We start from the raw sequence: 24,954 nt of genomic DNA on the forward strand, positions 1-24,954 counted from the left end.
AAGTAACCAGGAAGTAAAGACAGATTATCTACAAAAATGAGAATTACCTAACAGCAGACCTCTTGATAAGCAACATAGGGCCAAAAGATAATAAAAATACTATCTTCAAAGTGTTAGAATTCTATGCCCAACTAAATATCTTTCAAGACTGAGTAGAAATAAAAGTATTTTAGACAATATCATTTACTGAAATAAACCACTAAAAGATCTATTAATAGATCAGCAAGAAGGAAACTGAACTCAGAAGGAAGGAGCAACACTCAAGAAGCAATGATAACAGACTGGAAAATGTGCAAATGAATCTAAATAAGAATCAGCTATGAAATTAGTCAGCTTAGGTGGGGAGATGATTTTAAAAAGATGAAACTGAAATACTGGGTAACAATAGTATGAAAGGAGTTGGAGTTGAAGCTTTCTAAGATGCTTGTATTATTCAGGAAAAGAATATAGATAGTGATTAGTTTTAGACATTGAGAAACATGCATGTTAAACACGTAAGAGTGATCATTAAAATAATAGTAATAGAATGTATAACTTCCTAACCAAGAGAGAGAACACAGGAATTAAAAACTCAGAGAGGGGGCTTCCCTGGTCACGCAGCAGTTGAGAGTCCACCTGCCAATGCAGGGGACACAGGTTCGTGCCCCGGTTCGGGAAGATCCCACATGCTGCGGAGCGGCTGGGCCCGTGAGCCATGGCCGCTGAGCCTGTGCGTCCGGAGCCTGTGCTCCGCAACGGGAGAGGTCCGCATACCGCAAAACAAAACAACAAAAAAAACAAAAACTCAGAGAGAAATCAACATTAAAAAATAGAGGGATTTGCCTGGCAGTCTAGTGGTCCTATGCAGGAGACCATGTGTGGGTTTGATCCCTGGCTGGGGAGCTAAGATCCCACATGACTTGTGGCCAAAAAAACAAAACATGAAACTGAAGCAATATTGCAACAAATTCAGTAAAGGCTTTAAAAATGGTCATCAAAAAATCTTAAAAAAAATAAATAGAAAAAAGAAACAAAGAAAAGGCATGGAGGGTGGGATAGAGATGCAAGAGGGAGGAGATACGGGGATATATGTATAGCTGGTTCACTTTGTTATAAAACAGGAACTAACACATCATTTTAAAGAAATTATACTCCAATAAAGATGTTAAAAAAAGAAAAGGCATGGAATATAGAGAGCATAAAATACAATGACAGAAATAAATTCAAACACATTAATAACCACAATGCAGTGCTGGGTCAGGAGACAGTACACAATAAATGTAACTGGATTAAATTCACAAGTTTAAAAAAAAGATTCCCAGATTCCGTTTTTTTTAGAAAGGTAGCTATAGTTCATTCAGAAGAAATACACCTAAAACATAATGGTGTAGAAAAAATAGAACTTACAGCAAAAAGCAAGGTATCAGAATAAAGAGGTCATTAGCAAATGATAAAGGCAACAACTCATCACACAAAAAAGTTCTAAATCTTTATGCATTCATATTGAAAATCTAAAAAGCAAAGTGACAGATTACAAGAAGAAAATTTAAATGTAGAATTCTAATGGGTGATTTTAACACATCTTCATCTTAAAGAGATGTATTTAGCAGACAAAACAAAACTATAAAGGATATAAAAATTTGAACAACACAATTAACAAATGATCTGATACTTTTTCTTTTTTCCAAATTGTGGCAATCTAGTAATGGATTAAACTTACAACCATCAAAATAAAATAGAACTGAAAATATCAGAACGCATCCTATACGGCAAAAAAATAAGCATTTTAGTGAAACCCTTCCACCATTTGTTTATTCAGTGATGGTATAAAATGTCGTTCCTGCTGCGAGTTATAGTTCAAGTTTTAAAGTCTTCAATCTAATGGATTCAACATCTTCACCCAAAAACTGGAGCATATACAATTCCTCTCAAGCACTCAAAAAACAGTTAAAAAATCTGATCATTTACTTGGCACAAAAGGAGTCTCAACCAAACCCAGGGAATCAGTATCATGTCCTGAATGGTGATGAAAGATGTCCCCCAAGAGCTATCTGACAGCTAGTTGGTTCCTGTGGTTCCATTCACTAACCCTAGTTCCCAGGAGCGATCTAAAACACGCCTCTGTCCCTTGCAAGTGTCAACTAACTTGGCTAGTTATTATTTGTGTCTAGCATGTACTCAAAAAACCTTTCAGTAGAACGCAAGAAATACAGTTGAGTGAAAGCACTTGGGCAATCTTCAGGAAGTTGGAACTAAACTAAGGTGAACTATTTTCAACCTTTTGAGATATTCCACCATAGAGAGAGTACTAGAAGAAATATACACCCCCAAAAAAAGGGCAAAAAAATTTTGAGCTTTGCACAAGTGGTATATGGGGGTTTGGGTGCATGGACAGGGCGTGAACAGCACAGGAAGCCAGCCAGCAAGGAAGCTGTTAACCAGAAGGGACGATTCCAGAGGCGTTAATACTATCAGCCTTCTTTTAAGCGTCTCATCTATCTGTGGAGAAAGCGACTTTTCCAAGACACACCTCTACCAGTTCAAGAGGACCAGAGGGCCTGTGTCTTCTCATCCTTCTCAACTGCCTTGTAATTCACTGCAGGGTTTCCTGCCAAGGGGTGGGAACCCCAGCTGGGAGGCAGGGATGGGCCAGGCAGGAAAGGACCTCTGTGTCATGCTAAAGGGCTAAGACAATCCGGCCCAAGGCAAGTTTGTTTGTTTAAGCCAAGCATTAACACTGTCGGATTTGGGGGATACAGAAGGTAAAACAGAAAATGGAACGACTAGAAGTAGTGCATCCTTTAATGTGGTGACCACAGACTGTCTGCCCTCAAATACTCATTTGAGAGATGAGTGAAAGCGTGGATAAAATCAAAATGTTTAAGAGGTTAAAATGAACCATTTTCAAGTGTACAATCCAGTGGCATTTAGTACATTCACAACGCTGTGCAACCATCACCTCCATCCAGTTCCAAAACACTGTCATCGCCCCCAAAGGAAACCCCGGCCAGGCTCCTTTCTCCCTCCCCCGTCCCTGAAAACCACCAAGCTGCTTTCTGTCTGTGGATTTACCTGTCTGAACACTTCCTATAAATGGACTCACACAACATGTCTGGCTTCTTTCACTCGGTGTATTTTCGAGGTTCGCCCATGTAGCATGTACCAGTGAGAAAGAATTTCTAAGACCGTGAAAGAGCAGCGGGCAATTGAGGGTGGGGAGGAGGAGGGGTAAGGTAATTGCCATCGCTTAAGCCGGGGTGACTAAAAGGACAGTGGCACCATTAACACAGCCGGGAAAAACAAGAGAAGGTACAGGTGGGGGCAAAGGTGACCAGGCTGTTCCTGGACAGTCTGAGTTTGAAGGGTGACCAGAAACCCACCCTGGAGGAGGCCACCAGGCGGCTGAAAGCACAGTCTGCAGCTGCAGAGAGAAGCCCCGGCGACAGAGCCGAGGGGCACAGAGATGCACCGTGTGACTGTCCCCCGAGGGGCACAGACACATCTGCAACCAGGCCTGTCGTGGAGACACACGCACAAACTACCCTGGCCTTTCTCAGAATGTGGCACATCGTCCACTTACCAAACTTCAGAGGCGAACAATAACCAGTACGGCTCAGGACAGAGAAAACATTATCCTCCCTCTAGAGCGAGACCCACGAGAAAGTTTGTTCTGGCTTTGCTACAAAGGGCCCATTCACGGAGACCCCAGCTCGAATTTTCTGATTAGCATCTCCTCCGCCACCTCTGAACCCTGTGTGGCTGATTCATCCTTCTCTGCTTCCAGAACGGTCCACCAGCGTCCGACCCTCCTGAGACTCTGTTTCATGCTTCGTTGAAAAGTTTGGTGTCAATATGCAGCCCCACCAGTCTGACTGCGACTCTGGAGATAAAATACTATGATTGTGTCCCAAGTGAGCCATCCTTCTGAGTAATTTTAAGCTGTAAAGAAAGGGAGGGACCAGCACCCCACCCCTTCCTCACAGCCAGCCTGGGCCTCCAATGTCAGTGATCATTTCTCACCCCAAAGAGCTTTTCGTGACCAGAGGCCAGGTCCTTCACAAATCCATTTGAATGTCTGCAAAAGAATCCCTGCTCGCTTTCAACACATGTATTTACCTATGTGTGTATAATTTACCTATTTATACAAAAACAAACACGCATATAAAATTTATAAAATATACTTCAAAGTTGTTGTCCGTACCCTTAAGGTCAGGCTCAAACGGGAAATTTTGAGAAAAGGAACCATTACGGCCTGCCTCCTGGCAAACTCGGACCAAAGCGGAAAGAGGGAAGTAAGTTATTAGAACGCGTAAGTGTAGAGGTGAGATCACAACCAGAGGAGGGTCACCCCCCCCCCACCCCCGGGACAAACCTGCCCAGGTTCCCCCGCCTCCGCCGCGAAGGTCGGCACGGCTCCACGCTCTCATTTTCATCCCCCACTCACCCGGCGAGTCCCCGATTTCCCCCGAGGGCAGGCACTGCTACAGGCACCCCCAGTGACCCGGACAGAGCCCACAGAGTATTCACAAAGGGGACAGTGATGAGGGCCGAAGAACTAGAACATGCAGCACTTTCACGGAAGTGGCGACATACGCAGAATTTACCCAAATCCATAAGGTGTCGGATCAGTAAACAGCTTGAGGGCAGCACCTCTGCCGCCATATTCACATCCGCTTCCCCCAGGGCCCAGTCAGGGCCTGAGCGAAGTGCGGGTGGAAGGGCAGATGACGGATGACCGAGGACTGGCTGAATCAGGAAACAAATCCAAAGGAACCATGAAGTACTAAGTGACGCTGTTGGCAGGTAACACACTGGCTTTAGCCATCATCTTAAAGCCCTCACCAACAGCTTTTAACTTCATCAATAGGCAGGATATTTTCCAAGAGAACATCAGCTTTAATCTTATAATGGAAGTCAACAACAAAACAGGATTTGCATTACTGTAGCAAATGAAAAAAAATACATACGCGTTGTCTAGACTGCTTTGCTAGAACACATTCACTCCTTAAAATTCAAAAGAAATCTGTGTTTAAATCATATTGGCTACATCGTTCTCAATGGTGAAAAACTGAAACCATTTCCACTAAGATCAGGAACAAGACAAAGTTGCCCACTCTCACCACTATTATTCAACATAGTTTTGGAAGTTTCAGCCACAGCGATCAGAGAAGAAAAAAGTAATAAAAAGAATCCAAATCGGAAAAGAAGTAAAGCTGTCACTGTTTGCAGATGACATGATACTACACATAGAGATTCCTAAAGATGCTACCAGAAAACTATTAGAGGTAATCAATGAATTTGGTAGAATAGCAGGATACAAAATTAATGCACAGAAATCTCTTGCATTCCTATACACTAACAACGAAAAACCTGAAAGAGAAATTAAGGAAACACTCCCCTTTACCACTGCAACAAAAAGAATAAAATACCTAGGAATAAACCTACCTAAGGAGACAAAAGACCTGTATGCAGAAAATTATGACACTAATGAAAGAAATTAAAGATGATACAAACAGATGGAGAGATATACCATGTTCTTGGATTGGAAGAATCAACATTGTGAAAATGACTACAGTACCCAAAGCAATCTGCAGATTCAATGCAATCCCTATCAAACTACCAATGGCATTTTCACAGAACTAGAACAAAAAATTTCACAATTAGTATGGAAACACAAAAGACCCCGAATAGCCAAAGCAATCTTAAGAAACACAGAGCTGGAGGAATCAGGCACCCGGACTTCAGACTATACTACAAAGCTACAGTAATCCAGACAGTATGGTACTGGCACAAAAACAGAAATAAACATCAATGGAACAGAATAGAAAGCCCAGAGATAAACCCACGCACATATGGTCACCTTATTTTTGATAAAGGGGGAAAGAATATACAATGGAGAAAAGACAGCCTCTTCAATAGGTGGTGCTGGGAAAACTGGACAGCTTCATGTAAAAGAATGAAATTAGAACACTCCCTAACACCATGTACAAAAATAAACTCAAAATGGATTAAAGACCTAAATGTAAGGCCAGACACTATAAAACAGAAGAAAACATAAGCAGAACACTCTAGGACATAAATCACAGCAAGATCCTTTTTGACCCACCTCCTAGAGAAATGGAAATAAAAACAAAAATAAATAAACGGGACCTAATGAAACTTAAAAGCTTTTGCACAGCAAAGGAAACCATAAACAAGACGAAAAGACAACCCTCAGAATGGGAGAAAATATTTGCAAATGAAGCAACTGACAAAGGATTAATCCCGAAAATTTATAAGCAGTTCATGCAGCTCAGTATCAAAAAAAACAAACAACCCAATCCAAAAATGGGCAGAAGACCTAAATAGACATTTCTCCAAAGAAGATACACAGATTGCCAACAAACACATTAAAGGATGCTCAACATCACTATTCATTAGAGAAATACAAATCAAAACCACAATGAGGTATCACCTCACACAGGTCAGAATGGCCATCATCAAAAAATCTAGAAACAATAAATGCTGGAGAGGGTGTGGAAAAAAGGGAACCCTCGGGCTTCCCTGGTGGCGCAGTGGTTAGAAGTCCGCCTGCCAGTGCAGGGGACAGGGGTTTGATCCCTGGTCTGGGAAGATCCCACATGCCACAGAGTGGCTGAGTCTGTGTGCCACAACTACTGATACTGCACTCTAGAGCCCGCGAGCCACAACAGCCGAACCCACGTGCTCCAACTACTGAGGTCCGCGTGCCTAGAGCCCATGCTCCACAACAAGAAAGGCCACCGCAGTGAGAAGCCCATGCACCGCAACAAAGAGTAGCCTCCACTCACCACAACTAGAGAAAACCCGCGCACAGCAACAGAGACCCAACACAGTCAAAAATAAATAAGTAAAATACATAAATTTATTTAAAAAAAAGGGAACCCTCTTGCACTGTTGGTGGGAATGTAAATTGATACAGCCACTATGGAGAACAGTATGGAGGTTCCTTAAGAAACTAAAAGTAGAACTACCATATGACCCAGCAATCCCACTACTGGGCATATACCCTGTGAAAACCATAATTCAAAGAGTCACGTACCACAATGTTCATTGCAGCTCTATTTACAATAGCCAGGACATGGAAGCAACCTAAGTGTCCATCGACAGATGAATGGATAAAGAAGATGTGGCACATATATACAATGGGATATTACTCAGCCATAAAAAGAAACGAAATTGAGTTATTTGTAGTGAGGTGGATGGACCTAGAGTCTGTCATACAGAGTGAAGTCAGTCAAAAAGAGAAAAACAAATACCGTATGCTAACACATAAATGGAATCTAAGAAAAAAAATGTCATGAAGAACCTAGGGGTAAGACGGGAATAAAGACACAGACCTACTAGAGAATGGACTTGAGGATATGGGGAGGGGGAAGGGTAAGCTGTGACAAAGCGAGAGAGTGGCATGGACATATATACACTACCAAACGTAAAACAGATAGCTAGTGGGCAGCAGCCTCATAGCACAGGGAGATCAGCTCGGGGCTTTGTGACCACCTAAAGGGGTGGAATAGGGAGGGTGGAAGGGAGACGCAAGAGGGAGGAGATATGGGGATATATGTATATGTATAGCTGATTTACTTTGTTATAAAGCAGAAACTAACACATTGTAAAGCACTTATACTCCAATAAAGATGTTAAATAAATAAATAAATCATATCGGCTGAATAACAGACACAGGTAGCACACACCCATCATCTGCTGACACAGGGTAATGAACAAGCGTAACATATTTTCCAGCTCACTGGAAGAGAAGGCTCTCGAGAAAAATGCTACCACCTTATTTTGTATTCTAGTAATAATATACCTCGCTTGGACCCATAAAGGGAATTAACGGCCAGCTCATCGGAATGGAAATTATAAAAAATAGCTTTAGAGCAGGGTTCAACAAGCCTTTTCCGGAAAGGGCCAGAGAGCAAATATTTCAGGCTTTGCAAGCAAGACAGCCTCCGTCACATCATCATCTTTGCTTTTTTAGGTTTCTGTGCAGTATTTTTTCCCCCCAACAATGCTATGAAAAATGTAAAAACCATTCTTAGTTCCCAGGCCATACAAACCGTTGCTGGCCGACCCGCCTTAGACCATGGTAAGAAAGAATAGGACACTTGGAGTCCCAAGTCCCTCACAATTCAACCCAAGGGGCAAACCCCCATCCATGTCTGATTTACCTCCTTCAGTCTCTCCAGCTCATTTTGGAGGGCCTGTTTGGATATTTCCACTTCAATCATCTGCTGTCGTAGAGTTTCATTCTCATCTTCAGCTTTAGCTCTCTTTTCCTCCACAGTTTCAAGTTCATGGTGCAACCTGACCGACACATCTTTGGCCACCTGCATCAACCCACAGAGACTGTCATCAGGATGGGAAGCTTTCTGTGTGTTAAGGGTACCTCCAAACAACTTCAGAGGCAGAATCATTAAGGAATATTATATTACACCAAAGAGCAAAGACCCTGGCAATATTAACAAGCCTAGTTTTAAAGGAGGAAGGTATTAGTTTGAAACATGAAATCCACATTAAGGGAAAATATGACATTCATCTGGATTAAAAGCCACTTTGCAAGGCCCTGCTCCTTCTAGAATATCAATATCCCAGGAGCACATGCTTTAAATGACAAGTTAAAAATCATCACCATCATCATCAAAAAAATAAACATTTCTGTTCCCCAAAATAATACAAAACCTACCTGCTTTAAAAAAACAAATGAAGTAATTCTATATGCAGTAGATGTTTCATGTAGTCAAGTTTTAAATTGTCTACTCTGGTAAAATATTTGAATGCTAAAGGCAGTTAAACATTTTTACTTTATAAAAGGAAATAAGGAAGGAGATTTTTGTGAGAGAAATATAAATCACCTTTTTATCACACTGAATGACATTTTGTTAGTGGTTTATAAATCTGATAGTTACAAAGATTCTTTCTGTTATTATAATGAAAGGCTAAATGAGATTTCCTAAGGACTCGTTTAATAAGGAGGATATTATACATAATTCATCTCTAGATAAATGATTTGATAATTGGGGCAGGAGAGAAGCCATGGTGGAGAGGACAAATGGAATAAAGTCTGGGATTTCTTCACCTCATTCCCACTTCCACCAACGATTCTCAAAGACACTTTAGACAATTAGTTATGTTCCTATTTCTCTTTCAGTTAAATCACCACTACAAGTCTTACTTGGGTTATGGTACTTTCAGGTTTTCTGCATCCTAGAAACTTAAATAACCAAAAAAAAAAAAAAATTTAAGTGGCTATGACCAACTTTTTTTTCCCGCACGCTCAGGCTCAGCGGCCATGGCTCACGGGCCCAGCCGCTCCGCAGCATATGGGATCTTCCTGGACCGGGGCACGAATCCGTGTCCCCTGCATCGGCAGGCGGACGCTCAACCACTGCGCCACCAGGGAAGCCCCCGCTCACTCACCTTTAAGTCCTGCTCCAGACTTCGGATGAGCTCGCCATCCACCTGCCCGGTCTCTGCCACCTTCAGGCTCTTCTGCTCAGCCTTCCTGAGGCGGTACTGCAGGATTCGGCAGTTTTTATTGGCGCGGTCCAGTTCCCGCCGAAGCTCCTGCAGCTGGTAAACATCTTCCTCTAAATAACTGTCTCTCATCTCTTCCATTTCAGCACGGAGTTCATCCAACTCATCCTACACAAGCCAGACAGAGGAGACTGAGAAGCCAGGTCCATCAGAAAGGATGGAGTCGTCCATCCACCCCTGCTTTGCAATACTGTGAACCTTCTGCACAGTTACCTGTCGGCCTCTGGCCACAACTGTGTGATACGACACAGGGACTCTGGAAATTCTCATGCAAGACAATTATCACCAGACGTCTGTTCCGATCTTATAGATCCAGAAGCCAAAAACGAGCAAGGATTATGCATTGCAGGCTCTCAGCATTTATCCTGCTCCCAATCTTTCCTTACATAATCATCACCATAAACGAAGTCACCTCTGCAGATAATTAAACCTTTAGATTCCAACCAAACGCTGACCTAAACCCGCGTCTCTAAGACACAATCTAGGCAGTAAGACAGACACTGCCTGCAAAGAACACAGACTTTAGTGCGGTCATAACTGAATTGTCCGGGAATTATACCCGCAAATGTCCCTAAAATTCTGTCTTGACTCATGATTCTAAAGATAAAACCGGGAGATCAGCTCAGTGCTTTGTGACCACCTAGAGGGGTGGGATAGGGAGGGTGGGAGGGAGAGGCAAGAGGGAGGAGATATGGGGATATATGTATATGTATAGCTGATTCACTTTGTTATACAGCAGACACTAACACACCATTCTAAAGCAATTATACTCCAATAAAGATGTTAAAAAAAATAAAGATAAAACCTCGTGCGCTGTTTCTTTCCCATTCGTCTGCCCTGCATTTCCCATCTCCACTCCACTCTGGTGTCAACATGAAGACACGCGGGTACAGGAGAAACCCAGGAGTTATTCCTGGCTCCCTCCCCGCCGCATGCCAGGCCACAGCCAATGCAGTGCTGTCAGCTCAAAGTCCAAATACCTGCGGCTCTCCCGCCTCTATCCCTCTCAAGAGGGCCACAGGTAAGACTTACACAGGTAAGCCCATCTGTCACCTGGGTGCCCCGCTTCCCCTCTATAGCTCAGGCTCCACCCAGATCTACCCTTTTCATAAGTAACTCAGACCTCCTCCCCCTACTCATGCCCTCCAGGGGGCTCCGCATCACAGAGAAAGTTCTTCCAGGTCCTCCCCAGCACCTGCATGCTAACCCCTCATTCCCTGACACCCTGTTGCTTCCACAGGGTCCAGGCAGCTGGAGTCCTTTCACCTGTTATGGCCTCCCCTTCCTCCCCAGCTCTTTGCGGAGCTCACAGTCACACTGTCACACAACTTGGAAGGCACACAATGCCACCCCCTGCCATCCCCCACCCCCCCAGTCTCTAGTCCAGGCCCTGCCCCTCCCCGCCGCCTCATGTTATCTGCGTTTCTTCCTGTTCATCATCTGTCGCCCACCCAGGAAGGTAAGCGCCAGGAGGGCAGACACCTGGTGTCTCCCAGTGTCCAGGGCAGCGTGAGCCACACGGCAGGCCCTCAATAAATATTTGTGGAATGACTACCCATGAACCTCGGTCAACACCCAGAAAGACTAAACCCTAAACAGGACCCAAACCAGACATCCCCGCACATGGCTTTGTTCCAGTCTTGCAGTCTGGTCCTGGAAAATTCTTCCCAAACCCATAGACACAGCTGCAGCATGTGATGAGATATAAATTCTATTATAAAGACTTCAACAAGGAGCAATTTGGAAGGCGGGAGATTAAGAAAAGCATTCTAGAACTGTCTTGATTAGTTTGATAATTGATGGCATAAATGCCTCCAGATTAGGGTACACTTGTTCATCGTTTTTTTTTTTTCTTTTTGCCACACCACGCAGCTTGTGGGATCTTAGTTCTCCGGTCCCTCGGCAGTGAACGTTAGGAGTCCTAACCACTGGACCGCCACAGAATTCCCCATTCCCGTTTGTTTTGCTCAATTAATACTGAGGCTCAAGGGAAACACTCTCCCAAACGTGGACACCCTAACTTGTCAGCTCTCACCCTAGTCAGTCTGTTCCTGGAGTCTGACCACCCTTGCTAATCCTGCATTTATTCTTAAACCCAGGGATTTACAATAAAGAACAAGAGTTTCCCAACACCAGAGCCTCAGGTAGACAAGAAACTGACTACAAAGGAATCTCCTAGAAGAGTATCCTACCCTGGGTAAGATTAGGTCCAAGAAGTGTAACAAACGAATTGGGAAACTTTGTGGAAAAATACAGACTAGCGCCAACGGGGTGAAAACAATTGTCCAGCCAACCCCACCTGTGTGCAGCCATCACCTATACGGGAAAGGGCACAGACGCGGCACCTCATTCCAAGCCCCAGTCTGTAGGTTCTCCCACTCTGTCCACACCACCTGACCAAAGAGCATTACCTACTCAGCTGACCATGACTCCAAGTGGAGCCTGTTTCAACGGACCACCAAGGAGAACGGATGTCAAAGGGGAAAGCTTTACCAACATTTCTCGTAGTCAAATGAATAAAAACGTTTTTGTTCTCATCCGCTACGTGTTCTTACAGAATTTCTGTACCAGTGATGACAGCCTCATTAAAAATATAAGATCTTCTCATGTGTCTTAAGAAAGTTAAATCTTAACGTTGAAAATGTTACGATGTAAAAGCAAGTTTCATTGCTGTTTTTTTCTTCGTGGAGATCTCTTCCTGTCAATCTTGTTCCTGGTAGGAAAATTTGTTGGCACCGGGAGTTACTGGGCCGAGCACAGAGGCCGGTCACTGGAACATCCATGAAGAGAATGGACAGGCTGGGCTCTTCAGGTGCCTGGAGAACCCACCTATTTCAGGAAGGTCCTTTCAAACTGCAGCAAAGAGGTTGTTCCTGATGCCCGATCACTGCACTGAGCCATGGAAGCTGTGCCCTTGACCCAGCCCACGCTGGAGGAGACCAACTACCAGCTGCAAGCTTCAGAACAGGCCTGTGCATGCCATCCTCCCATAAAGAGTAGAGAGTTAGGGCTTCCCTGATGGCGCAGCGGTTGAGAGTCCACCTGCCGATGCAGGGGACACGGGTTCGTGCCCCAGTCCGGGAAGATCCCACATGCCGCGGAGCGGCTGGGCCCGTGAGCCATGGCCGCTGAGCCTGTGCTCCGCAATGGGAGAGGCCACAACAGTGAGAGGCCCGCGTACCGCAAAAAAAAAAAAAAAAAAGAGTAGAGCTAGTCCTGAATCTTCAAAATCAAGGTCAAGCTTCACTCAGATCCCATCTGTGAATCTGATCTTTGAGAAAAAGCCTCATCTCTACACACGTCTGAATACAGTTAAAAGTTAATTGTTACACTGGGTAATAAAAAATAGTTCAATACAGGCAATAATCACTATATGTATGTACACAAATATCCAGTGGTGTTGGGCGTTCCATTTATGGAAGGAACTGTTTACGATTGCTTTTCCTTCTAGAAAGCTTATCATTAATGCCTGAAACGATCTATTATTCAAACACGAGTTTTAAAATGTGACATAACCATAAAAAGACATGATACGACTTGCAGGTAAAAAATGTTCTCTGGTTTTCAGACTTCGTAATGGGGGTGGCACGGGGTTGGGGGAGGCCCTCTTCGGCCCAATGTTAAACGCTGGCTACGTTCTACGGACGCCTACACCCCCGCTGCAGGCTGAAAAGGTCTGTTCCGGGGCTAGACGAACCCACACCTCCAGATCACCGAGGAGGCCACATGTAAACAGCTAAAAATTTTTTGGCATAAATAATCACTAACATTAGATGCATTGAAAAGAAAATTAGGAGGAGACCATACTTGCATGTATTTGAATCATTGCTTTTGTACCTCATTTTATCTAAATTTGTAGAACAAAAGGCATCCTTTATTAAGCACTTTACCTTCGTTACTAAGCCTAAAATAACCCTGCCAGGGACACACGACCCCCATTTGACAGACAAGGAGGCAAAACCCAAGCCGGTAAACACATCCAAACCCTCTCAGCTCATAAATGGAAGCCCAGCTACAAACCCAGGCTGTCTGGTTCCATACACAGGCTCTTCCCGGTAAGTGCTAGAAATTATCTGCAACAACCAGGACAAACGAAACAATAAGCTTTAAATCATATTTTTAAAAGTCCATCGTCGGTGTAAAATAATAAAAACAAGCTAACATTTAGACCTTGACATTGTCAATGTGCAGGTATACTTATTTTCACACTTGGTCCTCACGAAAGCATTATAATATGCAGAAAAGGTATCCATACCCCCGTTTTTAAAATGAGGACACTGAAATTCTAAAAGTTTAAATGCTTCCCAACACTAGCCTGTAGCAGAGATGGGACGAGGCCAGGGTTTCAGCTCTTTTCATAGAGCCTTGAAAAAAGCAATTTTCAGGTTCAATGAAAAGAAGTTCTAAGAAAAGCGAATTATGAACCACGTAAGCTGGCAGCAGACATTTGAGAAGCCAAAACTGATTATTCAGATTCGGGTCATGATGAGAGTGATTTTCAAACTAACATGACATTAATTTTCTGACAGCATGCTCTAATTTAGAAAACATTCAAGAACCTTAAAGATGTCTGCCATTTAAATGCTTAAAAATAACCAAGTCAAGCAGAACATATAATGTTTCTGGCAGACAACATTTACACACAGTAAGTAGAAGTGGAAAATCGTTGTTTTTTAATACAGATATTAAGAAAAAACTGCCCTTAATCAAGTTTTATATTGAATTAACATCAGGTCTGTCAGATACTCAAATGTTAGATCATTACCACATTGAAAAGCTAATTTAGTTTTAACTAAATATACTTTTCAAATTTTGTATGTAAAATGAAATCTTGATGTAGTGGGAAGTTCCCCAACTACTCCCCTTTGCCTGCAGATAACGATCAAACGTTATTTTACATCTATCTGACACATATCAAATTCGAGAAATAATGAGGTACCACGTGTGCACTAGAATAAACCAAGATTAAAATTTCAACGAAAACCTCTTTGCAGATAGTTTTATCCACCAATATAAAAACCAAATCCACACGGTGAAGCGGTGAAAACTCTTGATTATACTGACAATCTCATCAGATCTTAATCGCCTTTAAACAACCTGAAATCAATAACTAGTCCTATTTTAATCACCCCTCCCTAAATAGACCCAACTTAGACAGTGAGAGCAGTCACAGCTGGCTACTGTTGCAATAATTCCCTCTTCTGGGAGTTACAGACCTTATCCTCTGTTGTAATATACAATGAATCCACCTGGCTTCCCCCCGGACAATGGAACTGTTCTCTGCAGAGTCCCAGCTGAGACTCAGAGGGCTCAGGGACCCTCCCATTGTTTACCAAGCACAGTTCATCCAGCAGCGACGGCCCTGTGTTCCCTGGTCTACATGATCTTGCCACCTAAGGTGATTACTGCCGCTTTGAAGGCTGAATAAAGAGTGGGTGTGGAAAGCAGAAGGTCAGGAAAGAATAGGGATACTGTCTGCTTTAACCTTCCAGAAGAAGGGAGGAGGGCCAGGGGCCGGGGACGGAGGGAGGGGCTGCAGCGCTTCAAGCTCAGAACTGTTTATTCCTGCCTCCGTGTCCACCCCACCTCCACCCTTTCCAGGCGGCTGAGCATCTGGGCTCTGCGCAGGCAGATTTAACCAAATCCTTTCAGACCTTGAAACTCCAAAGACTCCAAGTGAGACGCAGGATGGTGAGGCTGGATCGGCGCTGATGCACTGCAACCTCTCAACCCAAATGGCCTCACCAGCGGTCTCCCTAAGAAATCACTCCTCTCCAAGAATCCAATAGTACCTGCTCTGTAGCTAGTGCTGACTTTTGTTTTAACCAGAAATAATTCTTCTGAAGTAACTGAAAAGGCAGAGCAAACTCAGCAGCCCTTCCCCCACTGACCTCGCGGGCCCCACAGGACACGGGAACTTTGGGGTACACTATTTGAGGGCAGGGGGAATGGTGTCGTGCGAGCATCCCCAGTAACGCGAGAAGCATTTTCAAAATAGGCCAATAAACTCAAAGCGATTAAAACCCTCCTGAAAAGCCTGTGAGAACAGAGAACATAATTAATATGCTCACAATGAGCTCTAAGGCTTGTCTGACTGTCTTGGAGCAATCGAGCAAAATCGCAGGGGCGGCGGGCAAGGAACGCTCCAGCAGGGTTTCGTGGACGCCCTCATCACTAACCTGTGCCTGAGTCTGGTCTGAGAAAGAAGCAAATGCCTTTCAATAACTGAACTCAATCTCGCACCTTAATTCCTAAAGCCTTCGGAACACGTGTGAATTCATCAGTGGTCAAGGGCCAAGAGTGCTTTTCTGACTGTGCCTTCAGACAAAAAGCCAGCTACCTGGATTAATTATGCACTTCTCACCTAGTCACCACGTTGCTCCGTGATGACAGTAGGAAAGCAGGGTCAGGGATGGCCCCGTACAGCTCCACACAACAGAAGGGGGTACTTCTCTGTTGACAGTTGATTTTTAAGAAAATACAGCAGGCTGGTAAAAACCAAGAGAATTCCCCTCAAATTTCCTGAACAGCAACACATCCTCCTACAGTTTTGAGGCCTTAGTTTTCTGCCTGGATTACTCTTAGGTCATTCTAGCTCAGAAACCGTCTTATACAGTAATGGTGACAGAACTGACTCAGGAAAGCTTTGTAATACTTGTGGTCACCATCCTCCACAATATATCAAAGTAAAATTTCTGGGTGGAGTCTCCTTTCTAATCGCGAGAGTTCTGTGCAGCATTCCCTAAGAAAGCATTAGGTCACGGGCTCGCTTTTATCTACCATCAAAAGAAGTACCAGTGAGGACAAGAGCAACAAAAAGAGACGTTTGGGCTTATAATACACACACTCTAAACCTCACGTGCAAAGCAGGCCTACAGCAAACGTCATTGCCCAGGAGGTCACTGATGCTCCCAGCCCCATTTTGCACAAGTGGGTGGGCTCGCTGGCCTTTAGAAAAGTCTAGCAGGGTTGTTGTCTTTCTTTCCCACATTGAACTACTGTCATTTAAGCTTTGAATAGCCAATCACGTAACTCACACATGTGTTGGTGATCATTCTTCTGACTTCGTAGCCTCCCCAGACCTCCTCTATCTCCGCTTCTCTCCTGTCAGAGGAAAGGCTGGGAGATGGATTCAGGCATCATAAATGGTCGGCTGTGACCTTTTCTCCACAGGAAATGGCAACTGACATTTCCCACAAATTAAACATTGTCAGTGGGGTTTATGGGACCATTTGTCCACAGGCTAGTGGAGAGGTGTTCTTGGTGGCCCTTTCACCTAAAAAGAGGGCCCCTAGGAAAGCTAAACGCTGGGAACATTTTGAGCTAATAAACTCTAAGGCAAGCGTGTGCTCAGAAAAGGAGCCTTCATGGAAATAGGGTTGCAGCCTGGAGCAGGGAAAGAACAGAGGTCTGGGGGCAGGGAAAATACAAGCTGCATCGCTTACTAGCTGGATGACCTTGGGCAAGTCACTAAGTTTTCTCAGCTCTCAGCATCCCTGTCTGTGAAATTGGGATTATGATAACTATAACAATGATACCCTATGTTTCTGTGAGATTCACTGAAATATCAAATACATCAGATTAGGTGCCAGGGTCAGACACCTATTTCCTTCATTGAGAATCTAACATGAAAAAATAAAGCAAATAACCAGGCATCTAGGAATGAACCCCGAAATGACTGCCTACCTTAAGATTAAAGATGTAATGAGAAAACCTCTTTTCAAAAAAAATTTTTAAAACCCTTAATTTTCTGTTACTTAGCTGTCATGATTTGGATAAACATCATTCAATCAGAAACGCTGTGGGTCAGGGATTAGGCTAAGAGCCAAGGCTACAAAATTCAGTAAGATCATCTTTCTTGTCCTCAGGGAGCTTACTTCCAGGGCAAATTTACAAAAGTGCTGATTTCACAACAGAGTTCCACATGATACCGTGGCTCTTTCTCTTCCACACCTCTGAATTTCACTGTTGTCTATTACACAAGAGTCAGTGACAGGGACTTCCCTGGAGGCACAATGGTTAAGAATCTGCCTGCCAATGCAGGGGACACAGGTTTGTGCCCTGGTCCAGGAAGATCCCACATGCCGCGGAGCAGCTAAGCCGGTGAACCACAACTACTGAGCCTGCGCTCTAGAGCCCGCGAGCCAGAACTACTGAGCCTGCACACCACAACTACTGAGTCCGTGCGCCTAGAGCCCGTGCTCCACAACAAGAGAAGCCACTGCAATGAGAAGCCCAAGCACCACAACGAAGAGTAGCCCCCGCTCGCCACAACTAGAGAAAGCCCCCGCGCAGCAACGAAGACCCAACGCAGCCAAAAATAAATAAATAAATGAATTAAGAAAAAAAATGCACTATTTGAAACGTCTTACTCCAAGTCTCCATCTGCTCTCTTTCCCCACCACTCTCCTCTTCTGCCTCTTTGAACAGGATAAAATAACCACTGGGCTCAGTGAGTTAGAGCAGCTTCTGCAGCCGGAGTTTAGGAATACTCAGCAGTTCACTGCTCTGATCCCAGTTTGAACTGCACACTTCATCACCAAGCACCTTAAAAGCTCACATCCTTGGTCCCACCAGCCAACACTTGGCCTCCATCAGGGACCGTCAGCATTTGCTGAGAACACAGGGCGAATCACAAAACCCACTGATACAGGTGGTTTCGGAGCAAACATATATTTAACTGTCTTAACAGAAACAGGAGATTTACACCAGTGGAGCTATTTACTAACCTGCGTATCACAATAAATTAAAACAATTGCTTTCAGGACAGCCCTCCTTACTTTCAGGTGACCTACCCCCACCCCCAACACTGCCTAAATCCTCTTTCCTGCAGCGCCAGCCCTCCTCCTCCTGGAAAAGATGGAGTCAGACTTGTGCCCCAAAGCTCACAGGACCCAGAAGCCTCTTAGAGCGGGCCCCGCCGCCAAGTGCTCAGATAGGACGCAGAGGCTGCGATTCCCTCGAAAGTGCCCCGGCGTGAGAAGGGCATCAAGTGGCCTCTCCTGACACGGAAAACCCAGGTGGTGGACGCTTACAAAGGACCGGCCAGCAGGACACAGTGGTCCCTCCATTCAGGCCGCACTCAAGAGACTCCTGAACTGCAGGTTTATCACTGAAAACGCCGAGGCCCTCTGTCTGCTCTGTGAGCCCCGGGAGAGACACGGAGGGCGCCCGTCTTTCTGTAACTGGGAGAAGCGGCAGGCGAGTCTGCAGCCTGGGCCACCACACCCTCCGAACCCCCCTCTCCTCCCACGGAGCCCGGCCCAGAGCCCTTCGGCTGGGGAAAACCCGCTCCCACAGGCTAGGGGTCTGGGGGTCGACTGCACATCCAAAAAGTGATCAGAGCCGACACTCTATAATCAACGCAGCATCAACAGGGGCAGAGGCATCCGCGGAAAGCAGCAACACTTCTAGAAACAAGCTAAGTGGGTGGAAAGCAGCCTGGACCCACAGGTCTTGCTGCTCCTTCCGGAAGTTTTGGCTCCAGTTCCCAGCGCCCGGTGTGTGCGGGGGGCAGGAAAGTGAACGACAGCAGGAGAAAGCGCTTTCGGGACCGGGAGGCGGGGCTCGCGGGTTCCAGCCCGCACCCAGACGTGGGGTCGCCTCCAGGCCACCGGCGGCGGGGTGGGCTGCGCACCTTGAGATAGTCGTTCTCCGAGCGCAGCTCCTCCATCTCCCGCAGCAGCTCCTCCGCCGCCGCCGCCGGTACCAGCCGGGGCTGCTCGCCCGGGCCGTGCTCCTTGGGGTTCCCGGGGACCGTTCGCTCTAGCGGAGCGCACCCCCCGGCATCCTCCGCCACGCTGGGCCCCGGGGACCCCGCGGGGACCCCGCTCGGGCTGCTCCGACCCCCGAGGCAGGCGGCGGGGGGCGCGGCGAGGAGCGGGAAGGGCTCGGGGCTGCCCGTAGGCGCCCCCCGAGCCGCGGGGCTCGTCGTGGGGGCTCCCCGCAGGGGTTCCCGGTCGCTGGAGCCCGTGCCGGACTCGGCGTCGCTGCTGGCGGCGGGGATCAGGCGCTGCTCGTCGGACAGGGGGTCGGAGGGGCAGTCGGAGAGATCGGAGCTGCTGTCGGTGTGGCTGATGCGCGAGCCGGGGGCCGGGGAGCCGGCCGCGGGGGTCACGGCGAGGATCACAGCGGGGACCGGGACGATGGGAACCCGGGGACCGGAGGCGCGGGCGGGGACCACACCGGAGCCGCGTTTGGCTTTGCGGCTCTTGGCAGCGGCGGGCAGCGGCTCGGCCCCGAGCGGCGGCTTCCCGACCCGGGGCAGCGGCTCGGCGGGCGCCGTGCGCGCCGCCTTCCTGGGGCCCGGAGCGGCCTTGGCGCCGCCCGCTGCTCTGGCCCCGGCGCCCGGCGGCGGCTTGTCCTTCGCGCCGGGGGCGCCGCCGCTGCGCCGGGAGACGCGGCCGGGCGCGGCTGGGGGCCCCGGCGAGGGCGGCGCCTTGCCCGCGAGGCTGGGCGAGCGCGGAGCGGCGGGCGCCGGGGCTCGGCCCGAGGAAGGGGCGGCCGGGCCGGGGGCCGCGGGCCGGCCGTGCAGGTCCTTGAGAAATGGCCTGGCGGGCGAGGGCGCGCGGTGCAACCGCCTTCGCTCGGCCAGCGGGTGGAGATAGTGGTGGCGGTGGTGCTGGCCGGGCGGCTGCGGCTTCGCATCCGGGGCGCCGCCGGCCGCGGGGCCATTCAGCGTCTCCATGGCCGGGGCCCGGGCCGCGAGCAGCAGCTCAGGCGGCGGATGCTCCGGGCGGCGGCGGCGTGCAGCCTCCCCGCACGCCCGCTCATCACTGTCCGCCAGCCCCGCCCGGTGTGCGCCTCGCACTCCCGCGCCGCCGCCGTCCCCCGCACCCCGGCCTCGAGGATCCCCGCGGGGCTCGCGGCCTCCGTCTCCCGGCTCTTCTCCGGCTGAGGTCACCCGCGTTCGCGTTCTCCGGGCGCGGCGGCGCGGCGGCTCCCTGCCGCTCGCATCCTCTGCGCGCGGCGCGCCGGGCTCGCACACCCGCCCTAGTCCAGCGGCAGCGACGCTGGCGGCGCGCTCCCCGCTCCCGCGCCTCGCTCTCCGCCCAGCCCGCTCTCCGCAGCACCGCCCGCTCGGGCCCGCGCCCCCCTCCCAGCGCGGGCCCGCCGCCCGGTGCGCATGTCCCGCCTCCCGCCAGCCGGCGCCGCGATGGGGGCGGGGCTGCGCTCCCGGACTGCGCGCCGGCTGTGGCCCCCGGCCCTCTCCGCCCTGGGACCCTCGTGCTTTTGGAGGCCGGGGAGGCAGTACGGGAGCTGGGAAGGGGCAGAGGTGAACTGGGGGGGCGGGCGCTGCCCCCCGGGGTGGCGGCAACCTGGAGGTCCGGGAGGGTGCCTGGGCCCCAATGCGGGGTGCACTCTCGGGGCGCCGACGTCCCCTCCGCGGAACAACGCCGCCCCACAGGCCCCCGCATCCAGGCCGGCCTCCCACGGCCCCTTAGTTCCGCCCCACCGTCCTCTCCCTCAGGGCCGAAGTCTCCACCTTCCTTTAAGGAGTGCTGGGACCCGACGCAGCTACCTATCGGGTCCAGAGGCGCACGGGGCTCAAGAGTTGGCACCCCAGTGGCCTCTGGAGCTCAGAGGAGGAGCCGCTGTTGGAGTAGGAGAAGCATCTCGCCAAGTTTGGCGTCAGAAAGGGAACTCACATTTAGTGTCGGCTGCAAGCCAGGCCCTGTTAGACACTCCAGCAACTCGGGCAGCGGCATTGTTTCATTTCATCCTCATAACAAACCCGACTACGAATTACTTCTGTCTTCTTGAAGGATGAGGACATGGGTGCGGGAGGTGAAGTCAGTGCCGCAGCCAGTGCACGCTGGCTGGGACTCATGCCCGAGTCTGTGCGGTGTTCAGTCCTACGTGCTGTCCCCTCGGAGAACCTGGAGCTTGAGCGCCGCTTCGACCACAGGAGATTCTAGCCTGGCTCACTGACCTTTTCAAGCCTCTGTATAATTAGAAAATACCTCCACCTGAGTGTGGGGCGTGACTCAGCAAGGATGAGAAAACACTGTGTAAGCTGTAAAGTGCAGTCCTATATCACTGAGTGCAGCTTTTGTCCCAGGTGTTGGTTCGTAATAGAAAAGAACCTTCGTGTCCTATTACAAATTAATCACTAAAGGGACGTTGCCTATAAGCTTAAATTATACATAATGACCCGCCCATCTCTGGGAAGCCCACCTCCCAGGGAATGAGCTTTAAGCTAAAACACCTTTGTTAAGCTCACAGGAACCCTCCTGACCAGGCCCACCTGTGAATGGCTGCAGGAAGGAAGAAATTAACACATTCCCCGCCAAGTTTGGCCAGAAACACGACTCTATCTCCTTCCCCTTTCAGTATAAAAGAATCCTGAATTGTAACTTGGAGAAGATGGCTCTTTGGGACATGAGGCCACCATCTCCTGGCCTGCTGGCTTTTTTTATCTTTAAGATTTATTTATTTATTTTTATTTTGGGGGGCTGTGTTGGGTCTTCGTCGCTGTGCGTGGGCTTTCTCTAGTTGCGGCACGCAGGGGCTACTATTCGTTGCGGTGCACAGGCTTCTCATTGCGGTGGCTTCTCTTGTTGCAGAGCACGGTTCCTAGGCGCACAGGATTCAACAGTTGTGGCTCGAGGGCTCTAGAGCGCAGGCTCAGTAGTTGTGGCGCATGGGCTTAGCTGCTCCGAGGCATGTGGGATCTTCCCGGCTCAGGGCTCGAACCTGTGTCCCCTGCATTGTGGCCTGCTGGCTTTCTGAATAAAGTCGCTACTCCTTGCCCCAACAGCTCACCTCTGGATTTATTGGCCGGTTGTGCAGCGAGCAGTACAAACTTGGACTCAGTAACAGGATGGTGGGCAATACTCAGAGGAATAAGGGCCAGCCTGCCGTCTAGACTTGGCTTTGCTGGGAGGCAAAGGCGGGCAGTGCTTACAAGTTGCTGGGGTCGGCACGGACCCTGACCCCGGAAGGATGGGCTGGTCTAGTAGGTGAGTACCCAGGTAGGTGGGACATTATCCTCGAGGCTGGGGGAGCCTTTGGAGGATGCTGAGCATGACTGATCTCTACTTAGGAGGATCCCACTGGCCGCAGCAGCAAGGAGAAGGAGGCAGGTGACAGGGAGCAGTTAGCAGCTGCGGCCAAAAGCGCAGATGAGGGCAGTGGTAGTAGGAATAGAGAAAGGGGGACAGATTTTTGAAGATAAAAGGAAAAATAGAACCTATAAGGGAAAAGAATCTGAAAAAGAATATATCTATATGTATAACTGAATCACTGTGCTGTATACCTGAAACTAACACAACATGGTAAATCAACTATACTTCAGTAAAAATATATGTACATAAAAAATAAATAAAATGTTAAAAAAAAAGGGAAAACATAGACTCCAAAGTCTGTGATCTTAACCTTAAATCACCCTACTTAGCCACCTCCTTCAAAAAGTGCGGGACAGGGCTTCCCTGGTGGTGCAGTGGTTGAGAGTCCGCCTGCCGATGCAGGGGACACGGGTTCGTGCCCCGGTCCAGGAAGATCCCGCATGCCGCGGAGCGGCTGGGCCCGTGAGCCATGGCCGCTGGGCCTGCGCGTCTGGAGCCTATGCTCTGCAACGGGAGAGGCCACAACAGTGAGAAGCCAGCGTACCGCAAAAAAAAAAAAAAAAAAAAAGAAAGTGCAGGACAAAGTCATCACTGACGCAATAGCTAATAAGACCACAGCCATCTATCATGGGGTATTTGGAGAAAAAGGACACAGGTGGTGACAACAGTGCAGAAAGGCTGACAGGTGCCCTGCTCCCACGCCAGGCCCATCCAGCTCTCCCTAGAGGGCGCTCTAACTCTCCCTGGTGCCCAGTGATTAATCAGAAAGCGGCCGCCATCAGTCCCCAGAGCACAGCCCCCTGGAACTCTAGGACCTTCTCCTCGACCTTCTTCCAGAGACACAGACGTCCCTGACACCCTCACATTTCTCAAGAATTATGTCCAGGACACTTAGCACAAGCTTGCCAGCTCTCACACCGCATCTAATCATGCAAAAGACCAGCTCAAAAATGTTTCGGTAAGCTAGTCTTCCAAAAATATCAGCGAGGTGACCATACTCTTTGTCGCCAGCTTCCTTTCCCTCAGCTAGTAAGTCAAACAAACTTCATCCTCTGAACGATTAGCCTGGCGATTGTTTCCATTGGACCTTGGCAAGGCGGTGTCCAGGAATGCTTCCTTTGTTCCCAGCAGTCAGTGCGTTACAGGTGTACCAGATACCTACTTGCATCATAGGTTTTTAAAGTCACAGATGATTTTAAAATAACGTTTTGTTCTTGTTAAATCAACTTAGTCTTAAGACATTAGGGGTTTGCTATTTAAAGGAGCCTTAAAGTGCTTTGTTCTGGAAAACAACAACAAAATCCAGTGTGGGTGTGGCTGTTCGGGTCTGTCTGCCCTCAGACCCTGCCCCCTGCTCTGTGTAGCCAGGGAACAACCCACAAAGGTGGGCTTGCTGGGCTCCTGGGTTTGCTGATTGGGTTTGGCCTCTGAGAGGTGCGGTCAGGAGATTGGAAGGTAACAGCAAGGAAGAGATCAGGGGATTTCTTATCCTCTCTCTGTGCCTCAAGTGGCTTCTGAGCGGCTGGGTCTCCTCTGCGGACTGGCCTGTTGGGGTTCCAGCTTTCCCCAGATGACCTGCTCCTACCGGTAACTTCATCTCCTCACAAGCCTCTCAGTCAAGGATGGTTATGGCTTCCTGAGGCTGCAAATCTGTGGGTGACGTCACTGCCCCTGTTCGGCCCTTGATCCCCCCAGCCCATAACCAGTCCCTGCACTGCAGTGCCTGTCTAGGGCCTGCATGCAGCACTGGTGTGAAGAGTAGTTTGGGGAGATAAATTAGGAGCATGGGGTTAACGTACAGACACTACTACATATAAAATAGATAACCAAAAAAAAAAAAAAATAGATAACTAACAAGGACCTACTGTATAGCACAGGGATATACTCAGTATTCTGTAATAACCTATAAGGGAAAAGAATCTGAAAAAGAATGAATATATATATGAATATGTATAACTGAAAAGAAAATATATTACAAATATTCATTGAAAAATAAAGAGAAAATTCGGATTAAATAAATATTTAATTTTTTTTCTAAAAAAATTTTTTCTAAAAAGGCTTTTTTCTAAAAAGCCTTGTCAAAGAGCAGCGTGCTACAGTAACAAGAGCTGAGATTTTGCCACCAGGCAGATCTGGGGCAAATCCTGCCTAAGTCACTTGCACTGTGTGTGGCCTTGGGTAAAGTATTATCATCAATATCATCATCATCACTATGATTTAATACCAGTGGCGTAATCTCCAATACTTTAAAATGTGAGCAAAGCGAACTTGGAGTGAGAGTTAGAAATCTAGTCTGTGTCTGTACAGTTATATAAAGCGAAACAAATTTTTTTTTTCTTGTTTGACTCATAGA

At 47.9% G+C, this 24,954-nt stretch overlaps 1 protein-coding gene across 6 annotated transcripts in view; it reads right to left on the minus strand.

Moving 5' to 3' along the window:
• MTCL1 (microtubule crosslinking factor 1) overlaps positions 1 to 20,590 on the minus strand; it is a 131,051-nt gene extending 110,461 nt beyond the window's left edge. For 2 of the 6 annotated variants that reach the window (XM_073790532.1, XM_019920787.3), the window contains exons 1-3: positions 19,172 to 20,587; positions 9,418 to 9,642; positions 8,169 to 8,327 (exon numbers count right to left, since the gene is read on the minus strand). In XM_073790532.1, the coding sequence (XP_073646633.1) occupies positions 8,169 to 8,327; positions 9,418 to 9,642; positions 19,172 to 20,221 (1,434 nt within the window). In that variant the 5' untranslated portion in view covers positions 20,222 to 20,587. Of the gene's footprint in view, positions 1 to 8,168; positions 8,328 to 9,417; positions 9,643 to 19,171 lie in introns of all 6 variants that reach the window. The other 4 variants (XR_012325320.1, XM_019920786.3, XM_033837572.2 and 1 more) reach the window with 4 other exon arrangements.
• Between the last annotated feature and the right edge of the window lie 4,364 nt (positions 20,591 to 24,954).

This window comes from Tursiops truncatus, chromosome 13 (assembly GCF_011762595.2).
Source record: "Tursiops truncatus isolate mTurTru1 chromosome 13, mTurTru1.mat.Y, whole genome shotgun sequence".
In the NCBI taxonomy this organism is placed as follows: domain Eukaryota; kingdom Metazoa; phylum Chordata; class Mammalia; order Artiodactyla; family Delphinidae; genus Tursiops; species Tursiops truncatus.